General features: G+C 38.5%; 3 protein-coding genes across 6 annotated transcripts; 2 read left to right on the forward strand and 1 right to left on the reverse strand.

The window, feature by feature from the left end:
* LOC109703567 (uncharacterized protein sll0005) lies at positions 1590-8027 on the forward strand. Its single transcript, XM_020224224.1, has 13 exons — positions 1590-2040; positions 2138-2287; positions 2690-2866; positions 3351-3494; positions 3710-3815; positions 3936-4084; positions 4156-4281; positions 4787-4930; positions 5629-5716; positions 6147-6520; positions 6593-6913; positions 7229-7444; positions 7643-8027. The coding sequence occupies exons 1-13, from the start codon at positions 1828-1830 to the stop codon at positions 7775-7777; spliced, it is 2343 nt and encodes a 780-aa protein (XP_020079813.1). The 5' UTR covers positions 1590-1827; the 3' UTR covers positions 7778-8027.
* LOC109728951 (tubulin-folding cofactor A) lies at positions 8430-10710 on the reverse strand. Of its 2 annotated transcripts, none has more exons than XM_020259512.1 (4): positions 10587-10710; positions 10239-10397; positions 8925-9011; positions 8430-8743 (listed from the first exon to the last, which is right to left on the reverse strand). In XM_020259512.1, exons 2-4 carry the CDS (start codon positions 10389-10391, stop codon positions 8648-8650), a joined length of 336 nt encoding a protein of 111 aa, XP_020115101.1. In that variant the 5' UTR covers positions 10392-10397; positions 10587-10710; the 3' UTR covers positions 8430-8647. The 2 variants fall into 2 exon arrangements, with proteins under 2 accessions (XP_020115101.1, XP_020115100.1); XM_020259511.1 differs by having other exon boundaries at positions 10239-10426; positions 10587-10703.
* Positions 13169-17369, forward strand: LOC109703619 (GDT1-like protein 2, chloroplastic). 3 transcript variants are annotated; one of them, XM_020224309.1, is made up of 10 exons: positions 13172-13530; positions 13648-13807; positions 14662-14845; positions 15285-15332; positions 15680-15776; positions 16048-16211; positions 16316-16381; positions 16543-16593; positions 16798-16902; positions 17065-17369. In XM_020224309.1, exons 1-10 carry the CDS (start codon positions 13392-13394, stop codon positions 17128-17130), a joined length of 1080 nt encoding a protein of 359 aa, XP_020079898.1. In that variant the 5' UTR covers positions 13172-13391; the 3' UTR covers positions 17131-17369. The 3 variants fall into 3 exon arrangements, with proteins under 3 accessions (XP_020079899.1, XP_020079900.1, XP_020079898.1); XM_020224310.1 differs by lacking the exon at positions 17065-17369 and having other exon boundaries at positions 13169-13530; positions 16741-16834; XM_020224311.1 differs by lacking the exon at positions 17065-17369 and having other exon boundaries at positions 13170-13530; positions 16708-16832.

Genomic DNA, 19354 nt, shown 5'->3' on the forward strand with positions numbered 1-19354 from the left:
TTCGGTTGGGTCCAGATTAGGCCGCATGTTGTTTATTGGGCCCAAAATAAGCTCAGCTTTGCGGGCGTGATAAGTGAATTTTGCCTGTAACCTGTGTACCTGGTCCACCACGTCGGCCATTTATTGGCCAATCCCAGCCCCTCCATTACTATATCTCAACAATCATTCAGAGCTTATTCAAGTCAAAATTCTAATTTAGTTGAAATGCATGTAACTTAATTGTGCTATTTAACTTTAAAACTTGTTGATTATATTTTATTTGATATAAATAAAGCATGTTGCTTAATTGACGTTGCCGTATTCCTATTAAAGCAATTAGTGTGTTATACTATTTTTACCTAAAAAATCATCCACTAGTTCAAGTTAATTAAATAAAATGATAAACAGTTTAGATAAGATCCATGCATTTCTTTTTTAACTTCTAATTTAAAAAATTCATGATAGGCCGGTGTATGATGACGTGGTGCACAAGGTAGAGGCCAAACTTTTCGTTGCGGGATCAAAGCAGCGGCGCTCCATGCTTCGGCTGGTCGAGTGGTCGACTCGGTTCCTCCCACGAGTCACCGCTAAGTATCTGCCACGTGTCCCCTTAACGTTCTCAGAAGATCGCGCTTTGATGTTGTGCGATATAACTGGTAGTAAACGGACGGCGTAGAGAGAGCCAGCACCCGCAGTGATCTCACGACAAAGCGCCACGTGTCTTATCACAGTCCAATTCTTTTCCCTACCTGGTCGGAGTTACACAGAAAACAAAAAACAAAAGCGCAAAAAAGAAAAGAAAAGAAAAGGAAACGAAAAGAAATGCTCCCCACTCAGAGCACGCTCTTCTCGTGCCCACTCATTTCCAGTTTCGTTGCAATACTCTTCGAGAACTTCAACACTAACATAAACCTCCATTTTAGTATTTTTATAAGAATATCAAAATGTGTCTAATAATCTTTGTTACTTGTATATACCTCCTTAATATACATTACATTAATCATATAAAATATTTTTGAAAATTAATATTGGTATATGCAATTTCAAAACCTTGAGATTACTGTCCTGCCAAAGATTTATATTAAAAAATAAATTATACAAAAAGATAAACATGTTAGATAAAATACTACTATAGTTTTTTTATAATATTATTTTTGTATATAATTTGATACGCTAATATTATTGTAATGACCAAATTTTTGATTAGACCGACCGTCCCTAGAGCAAGTGGCAAAGAAATTGGTGGTTGGTATCCGAAACTCAAGCTCGAATCCTAGCTCATTCACATTTTCAGTTAAGTTTATTTCTAAATAAAATAAACGAAACGGGTAGCGTGCTACCTATCTTAAAAAAAAAACAAATTTTTGATTAGTTGACTTATATATTTTGAAAATTTTGCATGGAATGGTCCATATATTAGAAAAAATAGTAGACTTACAGATTTAGTTTTCAAAAATTAAAAGCTTAATAAGAATAATTATATAAATCAAAATTTATATAAATGAAAATTTAATAGAAGGTCCGTATATTTTCCAGCGAAAAGCCCTCGTTATAAATCAAAATTTAATTTTAAATAGAAGGACAGTGACACTAGCATACTCCGAAGGAACAGCATCCGTAGAATTCCGCGGACTACAGTGCCCGCTTCGATTCTTCTACTACCGTCCTGCGATTCGCCGGCAAGCGAAGACAACTACCACTTCGAAGTTCGAACCACACGCTCTCTCTCTCTCTCTCTCTCTCTCTCTCTCTCTCTCTTCTCTAGGGTTCCTCGTCCTCTTCCTCATCTCGCGAGATCGAAGGGGGAATCGAAGATAAAGGGAGGGAGCGGAGGGAGCTTCTTCTGCCATGGAAGCCCCGCCTCAGCTCCTCCACTGCGGCGTCGACCCTTTCCGGCGATCGTCGGCGCTCGATCTCCGCGCTTTGCGCGGGAAGTTTCGCCCCCGCCCGTTCCTCGCAAGGTCCAAGGGACGGGGACTCGGCGTCTTCGCCATCGCCACCGAGCCGAAGCCCGGTAGCGCCGGGCCCTCTTCTCGTGTCTCCATCAATGGAGCTGCCAATGTAAGAGACTGCTAGATTCGATTTAGGGTTTGTAGATCTCTATTGCTCATTTGTAGTCGTTGTGTGATTGTTTGCTGAATTGTTTGAGGTTTTGTAGAGATTTGGGAAGATGTCGGAGGAGATTAAGAAGGTGAGGAAGCAGATGGAGGAGGATGAACAGTTGGCGACGTTGATGAGAGGACTCCGTGGTCAGAACCTCACAGATGCTCAGTTTGCCGATGAGAACATCACGCTGCGCCTTGTTGAGGTTCATTTCACTTTATGTTTGTTTTATGCATTGTACTTGCCTTCTCGGTTATTTAGTTCGATTGAGATCGCATTTATGTGGATAATTTAGGAAGATCTTATTGACTTGTTGCAGGTATTTTCGTTTATAACTGTCAAAGTTTGAAGTTTGTATGATTGCCTGTGGAGTGGAGAAGTATTGTTTATAGATGTCCATTGTGAAAGTAAAACATATAGAAGGGCTATGGAAAATCAATGAGAGTTGCAGAACAGTATGCATGTTTAAGTTTATTTTTAAGTTGATTGGAGAGTCAAATTTCATCAATGAGAAATGTTAATGTGACGTTAAATTTGGTAAGTTAGTTTATTTTTTGAATATTCTTTTTGATGGTGCGGTTGTGATAGTAAGCATTTGCTTTTCTAGGTACCAGCAGTGAACAACAGTGAGACATTGCCTCTAGTGTATGATCCAGATATCATAGCATCATACTGGAGAAAACGTCCTAGAGCTGTTGCCACACGAATTGTACAGTTGCTATCTGTCGCCGGCGGCTTTCTATCTCATCTAATTTGGGATCTGGTTAATAAGAAGATCAAAGAGGTAAAGCTATAGCTACATGACACTCTGCTCTGTGATGTCTAATAGAATAAGTTTAGAAGACGCCATTTGCTTATTTAACTACTAAGCTAATTTGTTGAAGCCTTACTTGTTTCTGTTGAGAGCTTCTATTACGTTTATTACAATCTATAGCTATTGCTCTTGTGGAATCTATAAAGGTAAGCTAGAGCATATTAATACTCTTAGTCGAGTTTCAGCATGTCCAGAGTTGTTTCCATTTAGAAATCTCCTTCAGCTGCTTTAGTATGATCATTACCTTCTCTTCAGAAAGATTATTCTTGGGGAATAGATAAAAAAGCAAGGTACATATAACCTTGTTTAGAATCTCAAGGAACTAGAAATGATATGTGATTGAGTTCCATTTAATCCTTGTCCCTTGTAAATAAATTTTTTCTATATTTTATACAGAATATAATTTCTGATGTTTCTATGATACTTCATTGTTTATGTTCTGCTTATTCTCCAGAATGAAGTTGCAAGGGCCATCGAATTGAGGGAGATAGTCACGTCTTTGGGTCCAGCCTACATCAAACTCGGGCAAGCACTAAGTATTCGACCAGACATATTATCTCCTGCGGCAATGATTGAACTACAGAAGCTATGTGATAAGGTAACTGATTTTGGAAGCTATTTTATACTGCAGTATCCTTTAAGATTTTTAAGAGATAATTGACTGCAGATTATTTAGCCACCAGTTGGTGGGCATGGTTTTTATGTGAATGATCTGTTTTTAATTTGTGAAAACTTTTCGTCTTTGGAGCCTATGTACTTGATAAACTTGGTGTCTGAGATTTCTAACTGGATCTTCTCGTGTTTTACCTCAAGGTTCCTTCCTTCCCAGATGATGTGGCAATGGCTCTAATTGAAGAAGAGCTCGGTCAGCCTTGGCAGAAGATCTATTCTGAACTGTCTCCCTCACCAATTGCTGCAGGTAAGGTCATGTATTCATTAAATTAGTTTTCTGTAGCTGCATTCCTATTTATCCAATCCTGTTTTGCAACTATTTTTCCATGTTTTTGTGCCTTTGATTGCATTATATCTTGCATCGCAGCATCTCTGGGACAAGTTTACAAAGGTCGCCTAAGAGAAACGGGAGAATTGGTTGCTGTCAAAGTACAACGACCATTCGTTCTTGAGACTGTGACTATTGACTTATATATTATCCGGAAATTGGGATTGGTTTTGAGGAAGTTTCCACAGGTAATTGGTTTTCTGTATTTTTGTTTAACATGCTCTATTCTATTATTTATGTTTTGTCCCAAACTTTTCAGATCTCTATTGATGTTGTTGGGTTAGTAGATGAGTGGGCTGCTCGTTTTTTTGAAGAACTTGATTATGTGAATGAAGGAGAGAATGGAACTCTATTCGCTGAAATGATGAGAGAAGACCTTCCTCAGGTAGCTAGCTGCCCATTCATTCCTACGCTTCTTATCCTCCGGATTCCTTTTTAGTAACAGTAGATATTGAACATATTGAGATAAACTGATATTGCAAATGCATCTGCACAGCTGGTTATGCTGACGACACAAATGCTACTTCTCTTTCTACATGTCCTGTGCCTCAATTCCTTTTTCTCTTTGTACCTATTTTTATTATAGAAGATCTTTTGTGTGACAATTGCCATTTGTGATATGGTTAAGCTCTAGAAATAATGCTGAGCGCAAATAAATAAAGGTACAAGTACCAACTTGATTTGTACTGATCCTCTTTAAGGAAATCAACTGATGTTTTATTTCAATAGGATATGATGGTTTTTCAGTTATAAATAGAATGATCATCTTAGTTCTCTTGTCATGCATGTCATGATGTTTTTTTCTTGTATTTACCTTCTATTTGCACAATTGTTTCTGTATTTGTTGGTTGCACGTGATCGCTCTAAATCATTCAGATCTGATGTTTCAGGTCGTGGTACCAAAGACTTATCATAAGTATACATCAAGGAAAGTTCTTACCACTCAATGGATAGATGGAGAAAAGCTATCACAGAGCACGGAAAGTGATGTAGGGGAACTGGTTAGTGTTGGAGTCATATGCTACCTAAAACAGGTGATTATTTTCTCTTATGTCTGGAACTTTTGTATCAAAAATTCGACTTCTCTTAATTCCATTTGTCTTTTGTAGCACCTATGATATAATGTTGTGTGCATGCCACAATGGCTATGCTTTTCCTTTGTAATTCTGCTTGACTTTTCAACTGTTGTGGGCTGATGGTTAAGCTCTCTTATCTGTGGAAAGAGCAACGAGTTTATAGAGGAAATAGTGCATCTGTATGTTCAGTATGTTGTTCTTAATGAAATTCTATATTTTGCTTTGAAGATTTTTTTTGGGACTTATCATGTGTCAAATTTATGATTCGCAGATTTCTTCTGATGCTAATTAAGTGGATATTATGATATTCGAATCATATATTTACATTCCTTGCAGTTGTTTACTGCCCTAAACTAAAGTAGTTTCTTTTTGTGTCCTCAAAATATATCTGTTACCTTAGCATATGGTTGCTTTGTTGCCCTTCGCTACTAATTGTAGTTTGTTCGAATGACCTGACTGGCTAGTTGTAATTAAACTGCCCTTTGTTCTCTGATGTCAGCTCGCCCACTCTTTTCGAAATTTCTCTCAATGATGCAGTATGATGTGTAAACCAAAAAGCTAGTATTTCTTGCTACTGTGGGATGATTCATTAGTTTTACTGTAGCAAAACCGGTGTAATTGCACTTTATCTGATGGATTCAAGATGAATTTTGCAGTTGCTTGATACTGGATTCTTCCATGCTGATCCACATCCAGGGAATATGATCCGAACCCCAGATGGAAAGTTGGCTATTCTTGATTTTGGTAAATATGCGCTTTATATGTTTTTAAAAATACAGGTTATATCGCAACAACTGACTTGTATATGGAATATTGTCAGCTACATATGCATAGTAACCCGACTTCTTTGTACCATTCATAAATAGTCCTGTTATTTGATGATTCAAAATTGGAAGTGCGCTGAACTTCAAAACATCTTTGCTGATCATATAGCAGTTTTCTCAACCACATAATCTATCTTCAATTGATATGACTACCTGTCAGCCATAGTGATTAATTTCTTGTAAATTTCCAAACTAAGTCAATAGAAGCTCATATTTGAAATAGGAAAACCAAAAAAAAAAAAACTTCTGGTATGATTTCTTTTTTCCTCTGGGAATTGACTGCTCAACTTCCATGTTTCTTCTCCTCATCAGTGGGTAAGTAATGCTATTCCACATTCCATTTGGTGCAGGCCTCGTAACAAAATTGACTGATGATAAAAAATACGGAATGATTGAAGCAATAGCTCACCTTATTCATCGTGATTATGATGCAATAGTTAAGGACTTTGTAAAGCTTGATTTCATCCCCGAGGGAGTCAATTTGGATCCAATATTACCCGTCTTGGCCAAAGTTTTTGATCAGGCACTTGAAGGAGGGGGCGCGAAAAATATCAATTTTCAAGAACTAGCATCTGATTTGGCTCAGATAACATTCGATTATCCATTCAGGATACCCCCATATTTTGCTTTAATTATCAGGGCCATTGGAGTATTGGAAGGCATTGCATTAGTGGGGAACCCTGACTTTGCTATAGTTGATGAAGCTTATCCATATATTGCACAGGTAAGCCACCTATTTGAGAGCTTTCCCATGAAAAGGTTAAGTTTGCTAATCTAGTATGATCTTTTTCTTCAGAGACTTCTAACTGATGAGTCTCCTCGGTTGAAAAATGCATTACGATACACCATATATGGGAAAAGTGGAGTTTTTGATGCTGAAAGATTCATTGATGTTATGCAAGCCTTTGAAAACTTTATCAGTGCGGCAAAAAGTGGAGGTGGTGAGAACCTGAATGGCAATATGGCCGAGCTTGCTGTTTTGCAAAGTCCTGGTTATTTGGTTCCGTTATTTCCAGCAATTATATCTCAGCCAGCGCAGCCGGTCAAAACCAGGGTGGCCCTTACATTTTTGCTCTCTGAAAAGGGCAACTTCTTCCGAGAGTTTATCCTTGATGAGGTAATTTACCATTATATTATGTTTTTTAATGAATATAATGTTGGTATGGTATAGACTGCTGAGCTTCAAATAGATGTAGTTTCCAGTCTGGAATTCTAAATGATTTAGCTAAGGAATACTGACTGAGTTCAAATTAAGGAAATCTTAAACTAATGCAATGTCTCATTTCACGTAAAAGGGTCATCTAATGACTTCATAATACCTGTGATATATTTTCTCTTATTAATTCAATCTTGGATTAAGTTTTTTTTTTTTTTAATAACTTTGTGGTGAGACTAGAGTTCTTGATATTGATACTTTAATAAACAATGTTAGATTGTCAAAGCCATTGACGCAGTTTCTAGGGAGCAGTTGGTACAAATAGCTGCAGCTTTGGGAATTCGGAATCTAGCCCCTGTTTTCAGTATGGTTCCTCTAAGGCCTGCATCTTTGCTACCCACCATCACGGAGGAAGACAAGGTTATATTAAACAATGTTGAGAAAGTTGTGAGATTTCTGACAGCTGGGACTTCAACCACAACATCACAGCAGGTATATTCTACAACTGTCCTTCATGCTATCTCAATTTCGTTGTTATCTTTGTAGGTTTATCTGCTTATGCTGCAATTTCAAGCTCGTTGGTGATAATTAGTATCTTCTGGGCGACATATGACCATGTTACTTGGTAAACTCTTTAGAAGCAGCATGAATGCTCTAATTGAATGTTTACTTTGACAAATAATTTGCCAGGAAGTAAATATTGCCTATATAATCCAAGAGCTTCTTCCTGTGCTGCCGGGTATATCAGCAAAGGTTCTGCCGGAGGTTTTGAACCGGTTATCTTCACGGATTTTAGCACGTCTTATCCGGGACACATTTTTGTAGCTTGCAATATTAGTTTAATTTGACAGAAAGAGAATTTGGGATGGCTCTCTTTGTATATAAAAATGTAATCGTCCCTATGGAAGGGCGTATGCACAAGAAAATGTAATCTTTGACCTCAAAGGACCCATTCCATTTTTCTTGTGTAACATATCAAAGGTTAGCTAACCAAATGGAGCTGAGAATATCTAATTCTTATCATAGATGTTGTCTTCACATATGCTTAATATACAGATGACAACCTTCTCAGAAATTATGTGTGCGCCTGCAGCAAGAAACTATGCGAGGGAAAGGGCCTTTTGTTCAAGAAAAAGGAGTTAGCTACAGTGGTGCTTTATTATGCTTGTTTCAATGTGCCCAAAATATCAGTACTGACGTAAGATTAGACAAATTACCAGTAATAGTTTTGGCTTTTACTATCTGAAATGGAGAAGTTATGAAGCACTAATTTTGGCCGTTACCATCCGAAATGGAAAATGAATTCTTTTTACTGTTGTCAAGCTCCGCATTTCAAATCTAACCATAAGAAAATCACATTATAGCAGGCCATTAATTTATGCATCACACTCCTGTATGATGGAATGATCTTATCAATAACTAAAAAGGTTTCATCTTAGTAGTCGGTTAAACTTATGATACTTTGCAAATGACAGCATTGGTAGCATAGATCATATATACCAATTTATCAAACCAAGTTGCTGATAAAACTCGAAGAGACCAGTCTTAAACTGAAGGTTTTGAAAAACAGATGCACTCGAAGTTGGAGACAACTTCGCTATAAAAGCTGAAAACACCACAAAGCAATCCTCCAAGAGTACATAAAATCTGTAACTCATTCATTTAATCTCTCGACATTATGAGATCCTTGAACGTCTACTCTGCTGTTTGAAATAAAGCTTCAACTTCTGCAATCGTGCTACCAGCTTCCTCAATCTCCACTACTTGTTGGTTTGATTCCTTTACTTCTTCCTGCAGCAGTGCATTAATTGTAAGGACAAAGCAAGAATAGCATGCTAGCCTGTCCTGTTTAACATTTAAGGTGCTTTTACATATATATAACCCTACAAAACCATCTATTTACATGTTAAACAGTAAGTAGATGATCTTGTAGCGGCATTGATGTAAATATCTCTACATTAGATGCACATACTAATATCGCTTTCAGGTCAGCAAGTGCAGCTTCAAGTCGCCTTCGGCAATCTGGAACCATCATCCTTGACTCTGCTAACACATTCTCCTGTTCAAAGTCAAAAAGTCAGCAGAATCAATCATAGATGCAATTACCTATAAGTACTTAAAAAATTTTCCTTACAAGTGTGGTAGTTCATAATAATGAAAAAGATAAGTTCCAATCCAGGATTGTTAAAGTACTATGTAATAGCTCTCGTATTGTAAAAGTACTATGTAAAACAGAACCAATAGGTTGAAGATAGTTCCAATCCAGGATAAAATTTACATCTCAATTCCTTAAGCCTTGGACTTTCAAAGATCTGGTTTTGGCGAGCTTTCTTAGTTACTGATGGTTAGTAATACAGTTGCCGTTGCTTATCCTTTATTGACTCAGATAGCTAAAATTCAGTTCTTGATACATTGAGTAGGCTACACAATGGCCTCTAAAACAAGTGATCAGATCAATAACACGAGTTCCTATTGCATGGAAATTATCGTTAAAACCAGCAGCAGCAGTAGCCTGACAAGCGAATTGAATTATTTCTAGCCGACAGCAAAGCTTTCTCGATGTATGAAACAAGAATGCAAACAGCAGCACTCAAAGTCTGAACAAAAGATACCATACAAACTTGGAAAGAAGGGACCAAATTGGTGAAATGAAGCGATAAAATTGAGCGGAGCAAGGGGTGATTTAGTGGTTAAAAATCACAATCTTCGATACAAAGGATCAAATGTTTCAACCGTCAACAATCAATACTTATACCGACAACTTACCCTGCACTAACAAGGAGGCATTGTCATCCTATAATAGGATGATTTTCTCCCTAGAATTCCTTGAAAGTTCTACAATTTCATCATGAAACACGAAAGATGCAGGTTCCGGCAATAATGGGATACACAAGCGTGAGTACATTCGCATCACTAGTTTCTCAATACAAAGCAGTTTATAATCACAAGTTGATCCTACACAAACCTTTCCCACTAAAAATCTCATAACTGCCGAAAACCCTTCTCCTACCAATCTAAAACCAAACATTAATCTTAGCCAAGAGAGAGAGAGATAGTGAGAGATCACAGCAGTAGCAAAAGTCATACAAAACAAGCAGCAACTGATGAGAAATACATGCAGTGACTTTAGCATTTCACCAAACACAGAAACTGCTACGAGCTCGAAAAACTATAATTATTTAGGGATCAACACTAAAGTGGCGAATACATAAAAAAAAATCAATGGAAATTAAACTAAATTAAAAATCTATATAAGGAAGGAAAATGAGATTACAGGATCAGGTACCTGCTGCTTAAGATCATAAGGGTCGGCGCTTTTCTCCTTCATCTCCGCAGTTTTCGCAGCTTCTCTCTCGACCTCCTTCTCGTAGGAGTGGAGCTCTTTTAGAATGCGTTTACAAGTAGATGTTTTGATCTTCAGATTCCGAATAGTAGCCATTTCAAGCTGCAGCATAGTCCACCGTTAGAATAATGTTAACCATTTTCAAAAAGAGAATTCTAGGGTTTATAGAAATTTATTATCAGCATAGAAAAAGAATGAAGGTTTGATCCAAGTAAGGGCTTAATCGATTCTGAAAATGGGGAATGAGATATTAAATTATCGCAGATCGAGAGATAAATACACAAAATTTACCTTTCTTTTCGAGGGTAGTTTCAGAGATTGAGAGAGGATCCGCTCACTCGTTTCGGCCCAGATCGATCTTCGGAGAGCGAAGCTGAGGGAGGGTCACTGCAATGAAAACATATAACCCGAAAAAAAAAAANTCTGGCGAAGAAGGATTTAAAACAAACAATAAAAAAACTTAACTTTACCATTCTATAATTTAAAAATATTATTTTACTATTATATAAGAGTCCGACTGTGATACTATCGATAGCACCAAAAGTGTTTGGTGCTATCAAATTTTCCGCCATTATATTTAACTCATTGACTATTTTCACCCGTTAGATTATACTATTAAACTAATAACTCACTCAATTCTAGAGGGCACATATCTTCCTAACCGTATATTTTTTCAATTTAAGGGTCAAAAACTTAATAGCACAAATAGCTTGGTGCTATTTATAGTATTTCAGTCTAGATATATAATTTTATTTTTATTTTAGGCTTAATTACATTGTAGAATATTATAGTTTATAATTTTTTTTCACTTTTACAGTACTAACTTTTTTTTTCAAAAACACCATATATTATTATATTTTATTAATCTTTATACTATATTTTAAAATTTTTTTATTTTATATTTTTATAAATATTACTGAACTATTTTTTATTAAAATATCTATGTTATTATTAATATATGGCCAATTTGCATAAAAAATCCACTTATTTTGGACTTTTGCAAAATCGGGCCACCTTTTTCATTTTTGCAGATTCAGTCCGTTTTTTCAACAAACTGACCAAAATACCCTTATTACTTTTTCTCTTTCCTCTTTCTCTCTCCTCTTCGTTTCTGTCGTTCTTTTTTTTTTTCTTGCCGAAAAAAAAGAGGCGGATTGGACCGTCGCCTCCCTCCTCACCCTCCTTCTTCACCGATGCCTCCCTCCTTACCCTCCTCTCCACCGCGCGCGACCCCTCCTCCTCTCCCCCGCCGCCCCGCGAGCCCCACCCCACGGTCGTCTCCGTCACTGTCGCCGAGCCACGGCAGCGCCGTCGGCGGCCTAATGACGCCGTCTACTGTTCGGTCTCCATCGCCGAAGACCCTCGTCGCGTCGCGGGTCGTCGTCGGCTGTCCCAGGCGGCGCCGGCGGAGGAAGAGACGCGGAGTTCGTCCGGCGGCTGCGAGACGGAGCGACCCGGTATTGCGCCGGCCGACCCGTCGACGCCAGTCCGCGTCGGCTGCCCTGCACCTCGGCCATCGCCGGAAGGCGGGGCTGTCAGCTGCTGCGAGAGTTCGGCGCTGACGTCGAGCCCCGGCCGCGTTGCAGACGACGCTCTTGAGGCGTCTGGCGGGCGGCGGGAGCGCTGATCACGGGCTGCTTTGCGCGGGGCACGCGAGCCGCGGTGGGGCGGTGCACGCAGCGGCGTATGGGCGGCGCACGCAGGTCGCGCGCGTGCCGGCTACTTCTTCTGTCTTTCTTCAATAGTAGTAATAAGGTGCACCTTTACACCATTAATGGTGATTTCTGGTGTTAATGGGGTAAAATGGTGCACCATTACACCATTAATTGTTGTTAAATTCATGGTGTAATGGTGTAATGGTGCACCATTAGTGTAATGGTGCAATGGACCATTAGTGTAATGGTGCACCATTAGTGTAATGGTGCAATGGACCATTAGTGTAATGGTGCATCATTGCACCATTACACCATTAATGGTGTAATGGTGCACCATTAATGGTGTAATGGTGCAATGGTGCACCATTATACCATTAATGGGGAGTGGGCTTGGCGACGGCGACGGAGACGACGGTGACGGCGACGGAGACGACGGTGGGGGTGACGAGGGCTCAGCAAGGGGAGTGACGAGGCGATTGGAGGGTGACGAGGCGGTCGGCAAGGGGCGGGACGTGGGCTCGGCGACGGCGACGGCGACGGAGACGACGGTGGGGGTGGGCTCGGCGGCGGCGGTGGGGGAGAGGAGGAGGGGCTCGGCGGCGGAGCTTCGCGTGAAGAGGGAGACGATCGGGGACTCCTCGACCTTGAGCTTGACGAGGAGCTTGCTCCGCCCCTGCAACTTCGGTGACGACGCGGCGGCGGGTTCGGCTTGTGGAGGCGGAGGAGGAGGACGCGGAGCTTCGCGGCGGGCTTGAGAAGGGCGACGAGGAGGTGAGGAGGGGCTAGAGGAGGAGAGAGAAAGAGGAGAGAGAAAGAGGAGGCGAGACGACGGTGGGGGTGGGCTCGGCGGCGGCGGCGGGGGAGAGGAGGAGGGGTTCGGCTTGCGGAGGCGGAGGAGGGGCTCGGCGGCGAGCTCGAAAAAAGAAAGAAAGAAAAAAAAAGAACGGAAGAAACAAAGAGGAGAGAGAAAGAGGAAAGAGAAAAAGTAATAAGGGTATTTTTGTCAGTTTACTGAAAAAACGGACCGAATCTGCAAAAACGAAAAAAGTGACCTGATTTTGCAAAAGCCCAAAATAAGTGAATTTTTTATGCAAATTGGCCTTAATATATTAATATTATTATTGATAAATGTATTATGTTAGAAAAAAAATTCAGTAATTTGAGGGACAAAATGTGTAATTTACCTGCTCAAAACGTAAGTACAGCGGATCGCAATTCGCGAACAGTTCTATCCTCGACGTGCCACGTGCGAGACGAACGTCGCGACCTCCTCCTCCTTCGACCTCGCCCGACCCTTCTCTCCCTCTCTCTCTAGTCCCTACCTAGTAGTAGTAGTGACTACAGAGCGGGAGAAAAATCCGCACTCAGAGCGGAGAATTAGGGTTAGGGTTACACGGAACGATGGGGAAGGATCTCTAGGAAGAAGAAGACGACGGCGACGATGCAATCCTGTAGCGCGCTCAACCTCCAAATCCTCTCTTCCGTGAAACCTCCCTCTGCTCCGCTCCTCAATTCGTCCCCAGATCTACTTCTCGATCGAAGAAGACGACGAAGATCATCCCTAAGTCCATCGATTTCATGTAAGTATGATGCGTAGTGTTTGACCGATCTTTCTCTTCGAAGCTTTACTTGTCCTATTTATGTTGAAGAGATTCGAACGATGGAATCTTGCGTAATAAACTTTTTTTTTTTTGTAGTAAGATACAGATGCTTATCGAGGTTTAGATCGTTGCATTATAGCATTAGAGCTCAAGCATCAAATGTCAACATTGGAGCTGGGGGTTATGGAGGCGAAGGAGGAACGAGTAGCCACGGAGATATGGCGGATGGGTCTACAAGTGGAACTTCACCGAAATCGTGAGTAGTTCCTGTTTTTCAGATTTAATGTGTTTGCTTTCCGTTCATTTTATCAACAATAGCGAGTAACATTTGCCGTAACAATTGCATCAAGGAAAGACATATATTATAATTCCAATCTGCCAACAGAGTAGGATAGAATCAGGAAAAGTTGCTCGTGGAGGTGAGAAAACTAGGGCATAAAGCATTTTGAGGTGTTGGAAAACAGAGATCTTGTTGCTAATGTTAACCTGGAAAGTAAGAATAACACAGAATAAAATATTGTACTATCGAGCTACTCATAACTGTGAAGTAATACTTCGTTTGCAACATTCAGAATTGCTATGGCATAATGAAGAATATACTAATGCACTGGTGAGTGGTGACATGATAAACATGTTGGGTTTTAACGAAGAATCTTGTAGGAAAGCAGGGGCTTGTGTCTGCAAACGGAGAAGAAGATCCATATGTAAATTGATGGCACAAAATTTACATGATGCACTTAAAAGATTAAGCAACTTTGGAGAGAGTAGGCACAATTAAGTTAAAAAAGCTGTAAAGCTTTCTACATTAGTAAACCTATATCCATAGCTTATGTAATCAGGAATCTCTATGGAATAGCATGCAAGGCTTACATAAGCATGTGACTTTAATCATCTATCATGAGATTTTCTAGTAAGTTTTACTTCAGATGCCTCCTCTGACTTGTTATAAGTGCTTTTTTTTTCTCTCTTTTTTAAATCAGTCTACTCTTGGCTTCTTCTTGTTCTTGACTTTTCTTTCCTTTTTTTTCTGAATTCTTTTGCCTAATGATTTTTATGGAATTTATGTATGAGTTAATGCTGACCTTAATTTCAACATATAACCAATGGCAGAGAAAAGCCTCTTTCAGGAGTTCGATACCAGTTATCTATTGCTGGTGTGCTACTTATATCCATGCTGGCATTTTCTCTTATTGTTACTTTGAAAGGAGGACCTTCTGCGGTCATAGATGCACTTGCAAAATCAGGCTTCACTGCTGCATTCACATTAATATCTGTTTCTGAGATTGGAGATAAGGTACACAACTTGCATCTACTGATTCTTATGTTGTTAGTTGTTTTATTTCATATCTAAGGAGTTCCGCTAGAAGCTTATCTGATTTAACAGTTGGAGCCTTTTTTCAATATATAGTTGATCAATGGTTTGCATATATGTTATGTTTATCTTAAATCTCAACATGCTCAGTGCTCATTTTCTTTGAAGATGAACACCTTTTTACTTTCGTAATTTTCAAAAGTTGTCACAGAAGTCTGTCAACAGTAAGAACCTTAATCTCAACGTGATGACTTACTCTTTTAGCTTATTGCAATAATTAAAGATTTTTCGTCTTCTTTTCTTTTTCCATCAATCTCATAGTCATGGTAGAAGGTAGTCCTGATTTTACTCAAACATTTACCTTCTATGTTGCAAATATCGTGAAAAACTCAATTAACCCTTATTTCTTTTATTTTTGCAGACATTTTTCATTGCTGCACTATTAGCTATGCAGTATAAGAGAGCACTGGTAAATGACCTGACTTATTGTAGTGCTTCATCACGGATGCCATATTAAAGCTTACTATTTTGATCCTCTAATAAATAACAAAATTACATGTATAAATGTTGCAATTGCCGTAGACTTGAATCATGTTTGTTTATGAGTAGATTCTATGTTTGTATCCTTCACTACATGATCAGCTGCCTCTTCACATGATTCTTGTATGCATCTGATACTGCAAAAATTGTTTCCCCTCCTCCATTGTAATGTGTATATATATATATTTTGGTATATAAGCTTTGTTTCTGTAAACCGTCCTAAACTCTCTTCTTTTTTTTTTTTTAATTTCCTTTGTGGCTTTGCTGAATGAGCAGGTTCTACTTGGATCAATGGGTGCTCTCTCACTAATGACAATCTTATCTGTCATAATAGGACGGATATTCCAATCTGTGCCGGCACAATTTCAGACTAGTAAGTTGTGAAATAACACCATTTTCATTGAGAAACTAAGGGGTTAAAACTTGACATGCAAATAATTATTGAAAGTAAGGTGCTCTTGAGATAATTGCCCTATTATGTTTGTGGTTTGAAGTTATTCGTGTGCACATACCTTCCGTTAATTATAGCTTTTAACAAACTAGATTTTTAGACTGAGTGGTGCTTTATGTAGAATAAGAACCACTCTGTTTCTTTTGGCCCTTTTGCTTGTGCAGTAACTGAAAATTTGTGTGCATTTGTGCAGCATTACCCATTGGAGAGTACGCGGCAGTGGCTCTCCTTACATTTTTTGGTCTAAAGTCAATAAAAGATGCATGGGAACTCCCATCAGATGTTAGCAATGGTGATAAGAAAGAGACTACTGAACTTGGAGAACTTGTTGAAGCAGAGGAGCTTGTGAAGGAAAAGGTTGTCCCTTTCATAGTGCAAGAAACTATCAATGTCTTATAACTTGTCTTATTAATTGCCTTTACATGAAGTTTGAAAGTTATTTTATTATATTTCTTTTTCAGGTAGCCAAAAAGCTAACCAGTCCACTTGAGATCCTTTGGGAGTCTTTTAGCCTTGTATTCTTTGCGGTGAGCCACATCTCATCTTACTTCTGGTCTTGAATTAATCTGTCTTATTATAAGTAGACATGTCACTAAATTCCTCTGTATGCTTTCTTTCTTTCTCTTTGAGCTTAACTGAATGTTGAGAAGCTGTATATGATGATGTGTCAAGTATTAAATATTTCCAGGAATGGGGTGATCGCTCTATGCTGGCTACAATTGCTTTAGGTGCTGCACAGGTGAGCGAGCACGTATATACAAACTGTTTTTACATGTACAATAGATGTAGAAGCTAGCTTGTACTTTTGAGGTCTATTTTAGCTTACTGCTGCAACACAAGTATCATTTTGAAGCGGATAAGCTGCTAACGAAGATATTCAAAACAGTCAATTTTTATCCTCAAGAAGCCAGAATCAGTTTAGGGATATGTTTGTTCTCTGCAGTCTCCATGGGGTGTTGCTAGTGGAGCCATTGCCGGACACCTAATTGCAACATCTATTGCCATTCTGGGTGGAGCATTTCTAGCCAACTATATTTCCGAGAAACTGGTACACAATTCATCTAGCTAATTTCCTTTTCGAAGCTTTTACTTCAGCAATCAAATATTTGTTTCTGAAGCTTTTATGCCGGCAATCAAATATTTGTTTCTGAGTTCAAAGAAAAGATGAAAAATATACATATATTGCTTGCTGAATTTTCTGAACGATCAGGTTGGCTTTCTGGGTGGAGTATTATTTTTGATCTTCGCGGCGGCCACTCTGCTCGGAGTTTTTTAGGATGATATGGTAAGAAAGATGCTTTGGATATTACATGTTGTATTCCATTATTAGATAGAATAGTTCGCACTTTTAACTTATTTACGGCCAGTTTGGGAATAAATCTGTGTTATTAAAATATGTAGTCGATGATCATTTGTTTGAAATTAGGCGTAACAGATGCGAGTTTTGATATTGGCATCAGTTTTAGTGAAGCAGCATCCATAAATTCATTCACTAGATTGGGTGAGTCTTTTTCGCGACTTAACGTTTGTTCGTTTGCTGGGTTGTGAACCTGTGGGATCTAGTGATAAAAAGATAAATGTGGACGTACCTCGTTACGCAATGTGATAACGAGATAGGTAAGTTAAGCCAAACAGGCATTTAAGAGTTGCCCAAAGAGGTGTTTATGCTTTCTTTAAAATGCCTTCAACAACTCTTTTTAGCATATACTTCGAATGAGAAAATTATTCTTTGGCTGCTTTACAGCAAAAGCTAAGAATGCTTTATTTATTTAACTACTGCTTCTCACAATCTCACTTCCCGGAGCTGAGACGTTCCTGCAAGCTGGGCCGAGGAACAGTTTTTCTGCTCATAAAAGCAACCGGTAGTGTCTTTAGCAAACAAATTGTGAAGAACTAAAAACTTTGGGAGAAGGTGAAATAAACTTCACAGCATCCAAAATATAAACTCTTATTTGAAGGTTTTGTATGTGCATTGAACTAAAACTATTAAAATTAAGCTGTAAAAAGATCTTTTTAATACTATTCACTTGTGAAAAGCTGTTTGTTGAGCCGAATAATATATTCTGAAGGGTTGCAGAGTTCAAATTCTGTTATAGCAGGGAATGTATTTTATCTTCTTATTGTAGGCTGAAAAAAAGAAATTCTAAAGAGTGGATGGAGATTGATACACTGTAGCTGCCCTTTATTATGGTAATTTAATTTAAATAAAAAGATACTATCCGTACGCTCTATATCTTCAAAAAAAAAAAAAAAATTAATAAAAATAATTGATAAAACGTGGAATCAATATTGACCATAAAACAATAAATTTTATATTAATATTATAGATGTACGGTTATCATTGCTTGTCTCACGGAGGAGCGGAAAAGCAAGTTGGTGGCACTGAACTCTGGGCGGAAGTTTTAACTCCTGCGATCCGAGTTTCTGTACGTGACCCATAATTAAAGGACAAACAAACAAGGATGGGTCCCATCCCGATAAAAGGAGGGGCCATCCACAGTATCCGCTCTGCTACCATCGCTCTGATACCATTGTAGCTCAAAAAAAAAAAAAAAAAAAACCCTAATATTTTTAATTAATCATATTATTATTTTTAAATTCATCTATTTTATTATTATATATATTTTTTAAAGAATATAATTAATTAGTTACTGATAATATAGTGTAAGTGTGATATAGCAGATTTTTTTTGGACCCAATTTCATACTTCTCTTTTGTCGTCGTCTTCGGCTGCGAATTCCGCCACCCCGCCAACTAAATTCAATTATTACCTGTTCGATCAAAATAGTAACTCTTCTCCTCTCAGGGAGCCGACGAAATCGCCCGCTATGGCAGGATTTAGCCCTGCAGTGATTCTAATGCATGAGCAACGCGCGTTGCTCATGGACCCGTTTCTTAAAACTCAAATCTGTATACAGCAACAATTGGATCTACAAATTTAGATAGTTAAATATGATTAGTGGTTGATGTCATTGTTGCAATACTGTCGAGCACTAGGATTTTTTTATTTTTTATTTTTTATTTTTTCGTAAGAAAAATGTTTTGGTCGTCCATATCTTGAATTTTATATATACGCAAATGAATTTTAAAAACTTATATTATAGTTGCTATTGCCAAATATATATATATATATTGTATTTATTCATGCTTCAAGCCTTTTTTCAGTTTGTCTTGACAATAAGTTTTAGATACGTTAATAAATTAATTGGATAATATTTGATGAACTAATCGATATATTATGAGTCTACATAAAAATATGAACTGATTATTTGGTGATGTGGTGGACAGGGTCTAAGCCGAAAATTCTCAAAGTGCGCCCCACTCTTTCCCGCTTCGTCCTCTTCCTTTTCCCCACCATCCATCCATCCAAATAGTTATGATTTTACGGCGGAAAAAATATATATATTACGAAAAAATATAAATATTGAATTGAGAAATATAAATATGAAATACGATGAACTATTTAACGCTCCTCCTTATCCAGCTATGTGGCACTGATG

The sequence above is a fragment of the Ananas comosus genome, linkage group 25, assembly GCF_001540865.1.
Source record: "Ananas comosus cultivar F153 linkage group 25, ASM154086v1, whole genome shotgun sequence".
In the NCBI taxonomy this organism is placed as follows: domain Eukaryota; kingdom Viridiplantae; phylum Streptophyta; class Magnoliopsida; order Poales; family Bromeliaceae; genus Ananas; species Ananas comosus.

What these genes read in the sequence shown, in the direction of transcription:
- LOC109703567 (XM_020224224.1), top strand. Translation starts at nt 1,828, where the DNA reads ATGGAAGCCCCGCCTCAGCTCCTCCACTGCGGCGTCGACCCTTTCCGG. An exon ending in CTTATCCATATATTGCACAG is followed by an intron (nt 6,521 to 6,592) that starts GTAAGCCACCTA and finishes CTTTTTCTTCAG; the next exon opens with AGACTTCTAACTGATGAGTC. An exon ending in GAGAGTTTATCCTTGATGAG is followed by an intron (nt 6,914 to 7,228) that starts GTAATTTACCAT and finishes AAACAATGTTAG; the next exon opens with ATTGTCAAAGCCATTGACGC.
- LOC109728951 (XM_020259511.1), bottom strand. Translation starts at nt 10,406, where the DNA reads ATGCTGCAGCTTGAAATGGCTACTATTCGGAATCTGAAGATCAAAACA. An exon ending in CTTATGATCTTAAGCAGCAG is followed by an intron (nt 9,012 to 10,238) that starts GTACCTGATCCT and finishes GACTTTGAACAG; the next exon opens with GAGAATGTGTTAGCAGAGTC. An exon ending in CTGACCTGAAAGCGATATTA is followed by an intron (nt 8,744 to 8,924) that starts GTATGTGCATCT and finishes GCACTGCTGCAG; the next exon opens with GAAGAAGTAAAGGAATCAAA.
- LOC109703619 (XM_020224309.1), top strand. Translation starts at nt 13,392, where the DNA reads ATGCAATCCTGTAGCGCGCTCAACCTCCAAATCCTCTCTTCCGTGAAA. An exon ending in AGTGGAACTTCACCGAAATC is followed by an intron (nt 13,808 to 14,661) that starts GTGAGTAGTTCC and finishes AACCAATGGCAG; the next exon opens with AGAAAAGCCTCTTTCAGGAG. An exon ending in ACTATATTTCCGAGAAACTG is followed by an intron (nt 16,903 to 17,064) that starts GTACACAATTCA and finishes CTGAACGATCAG; the next exon opens with GTTGGCTTTCTGGGTGGAGT.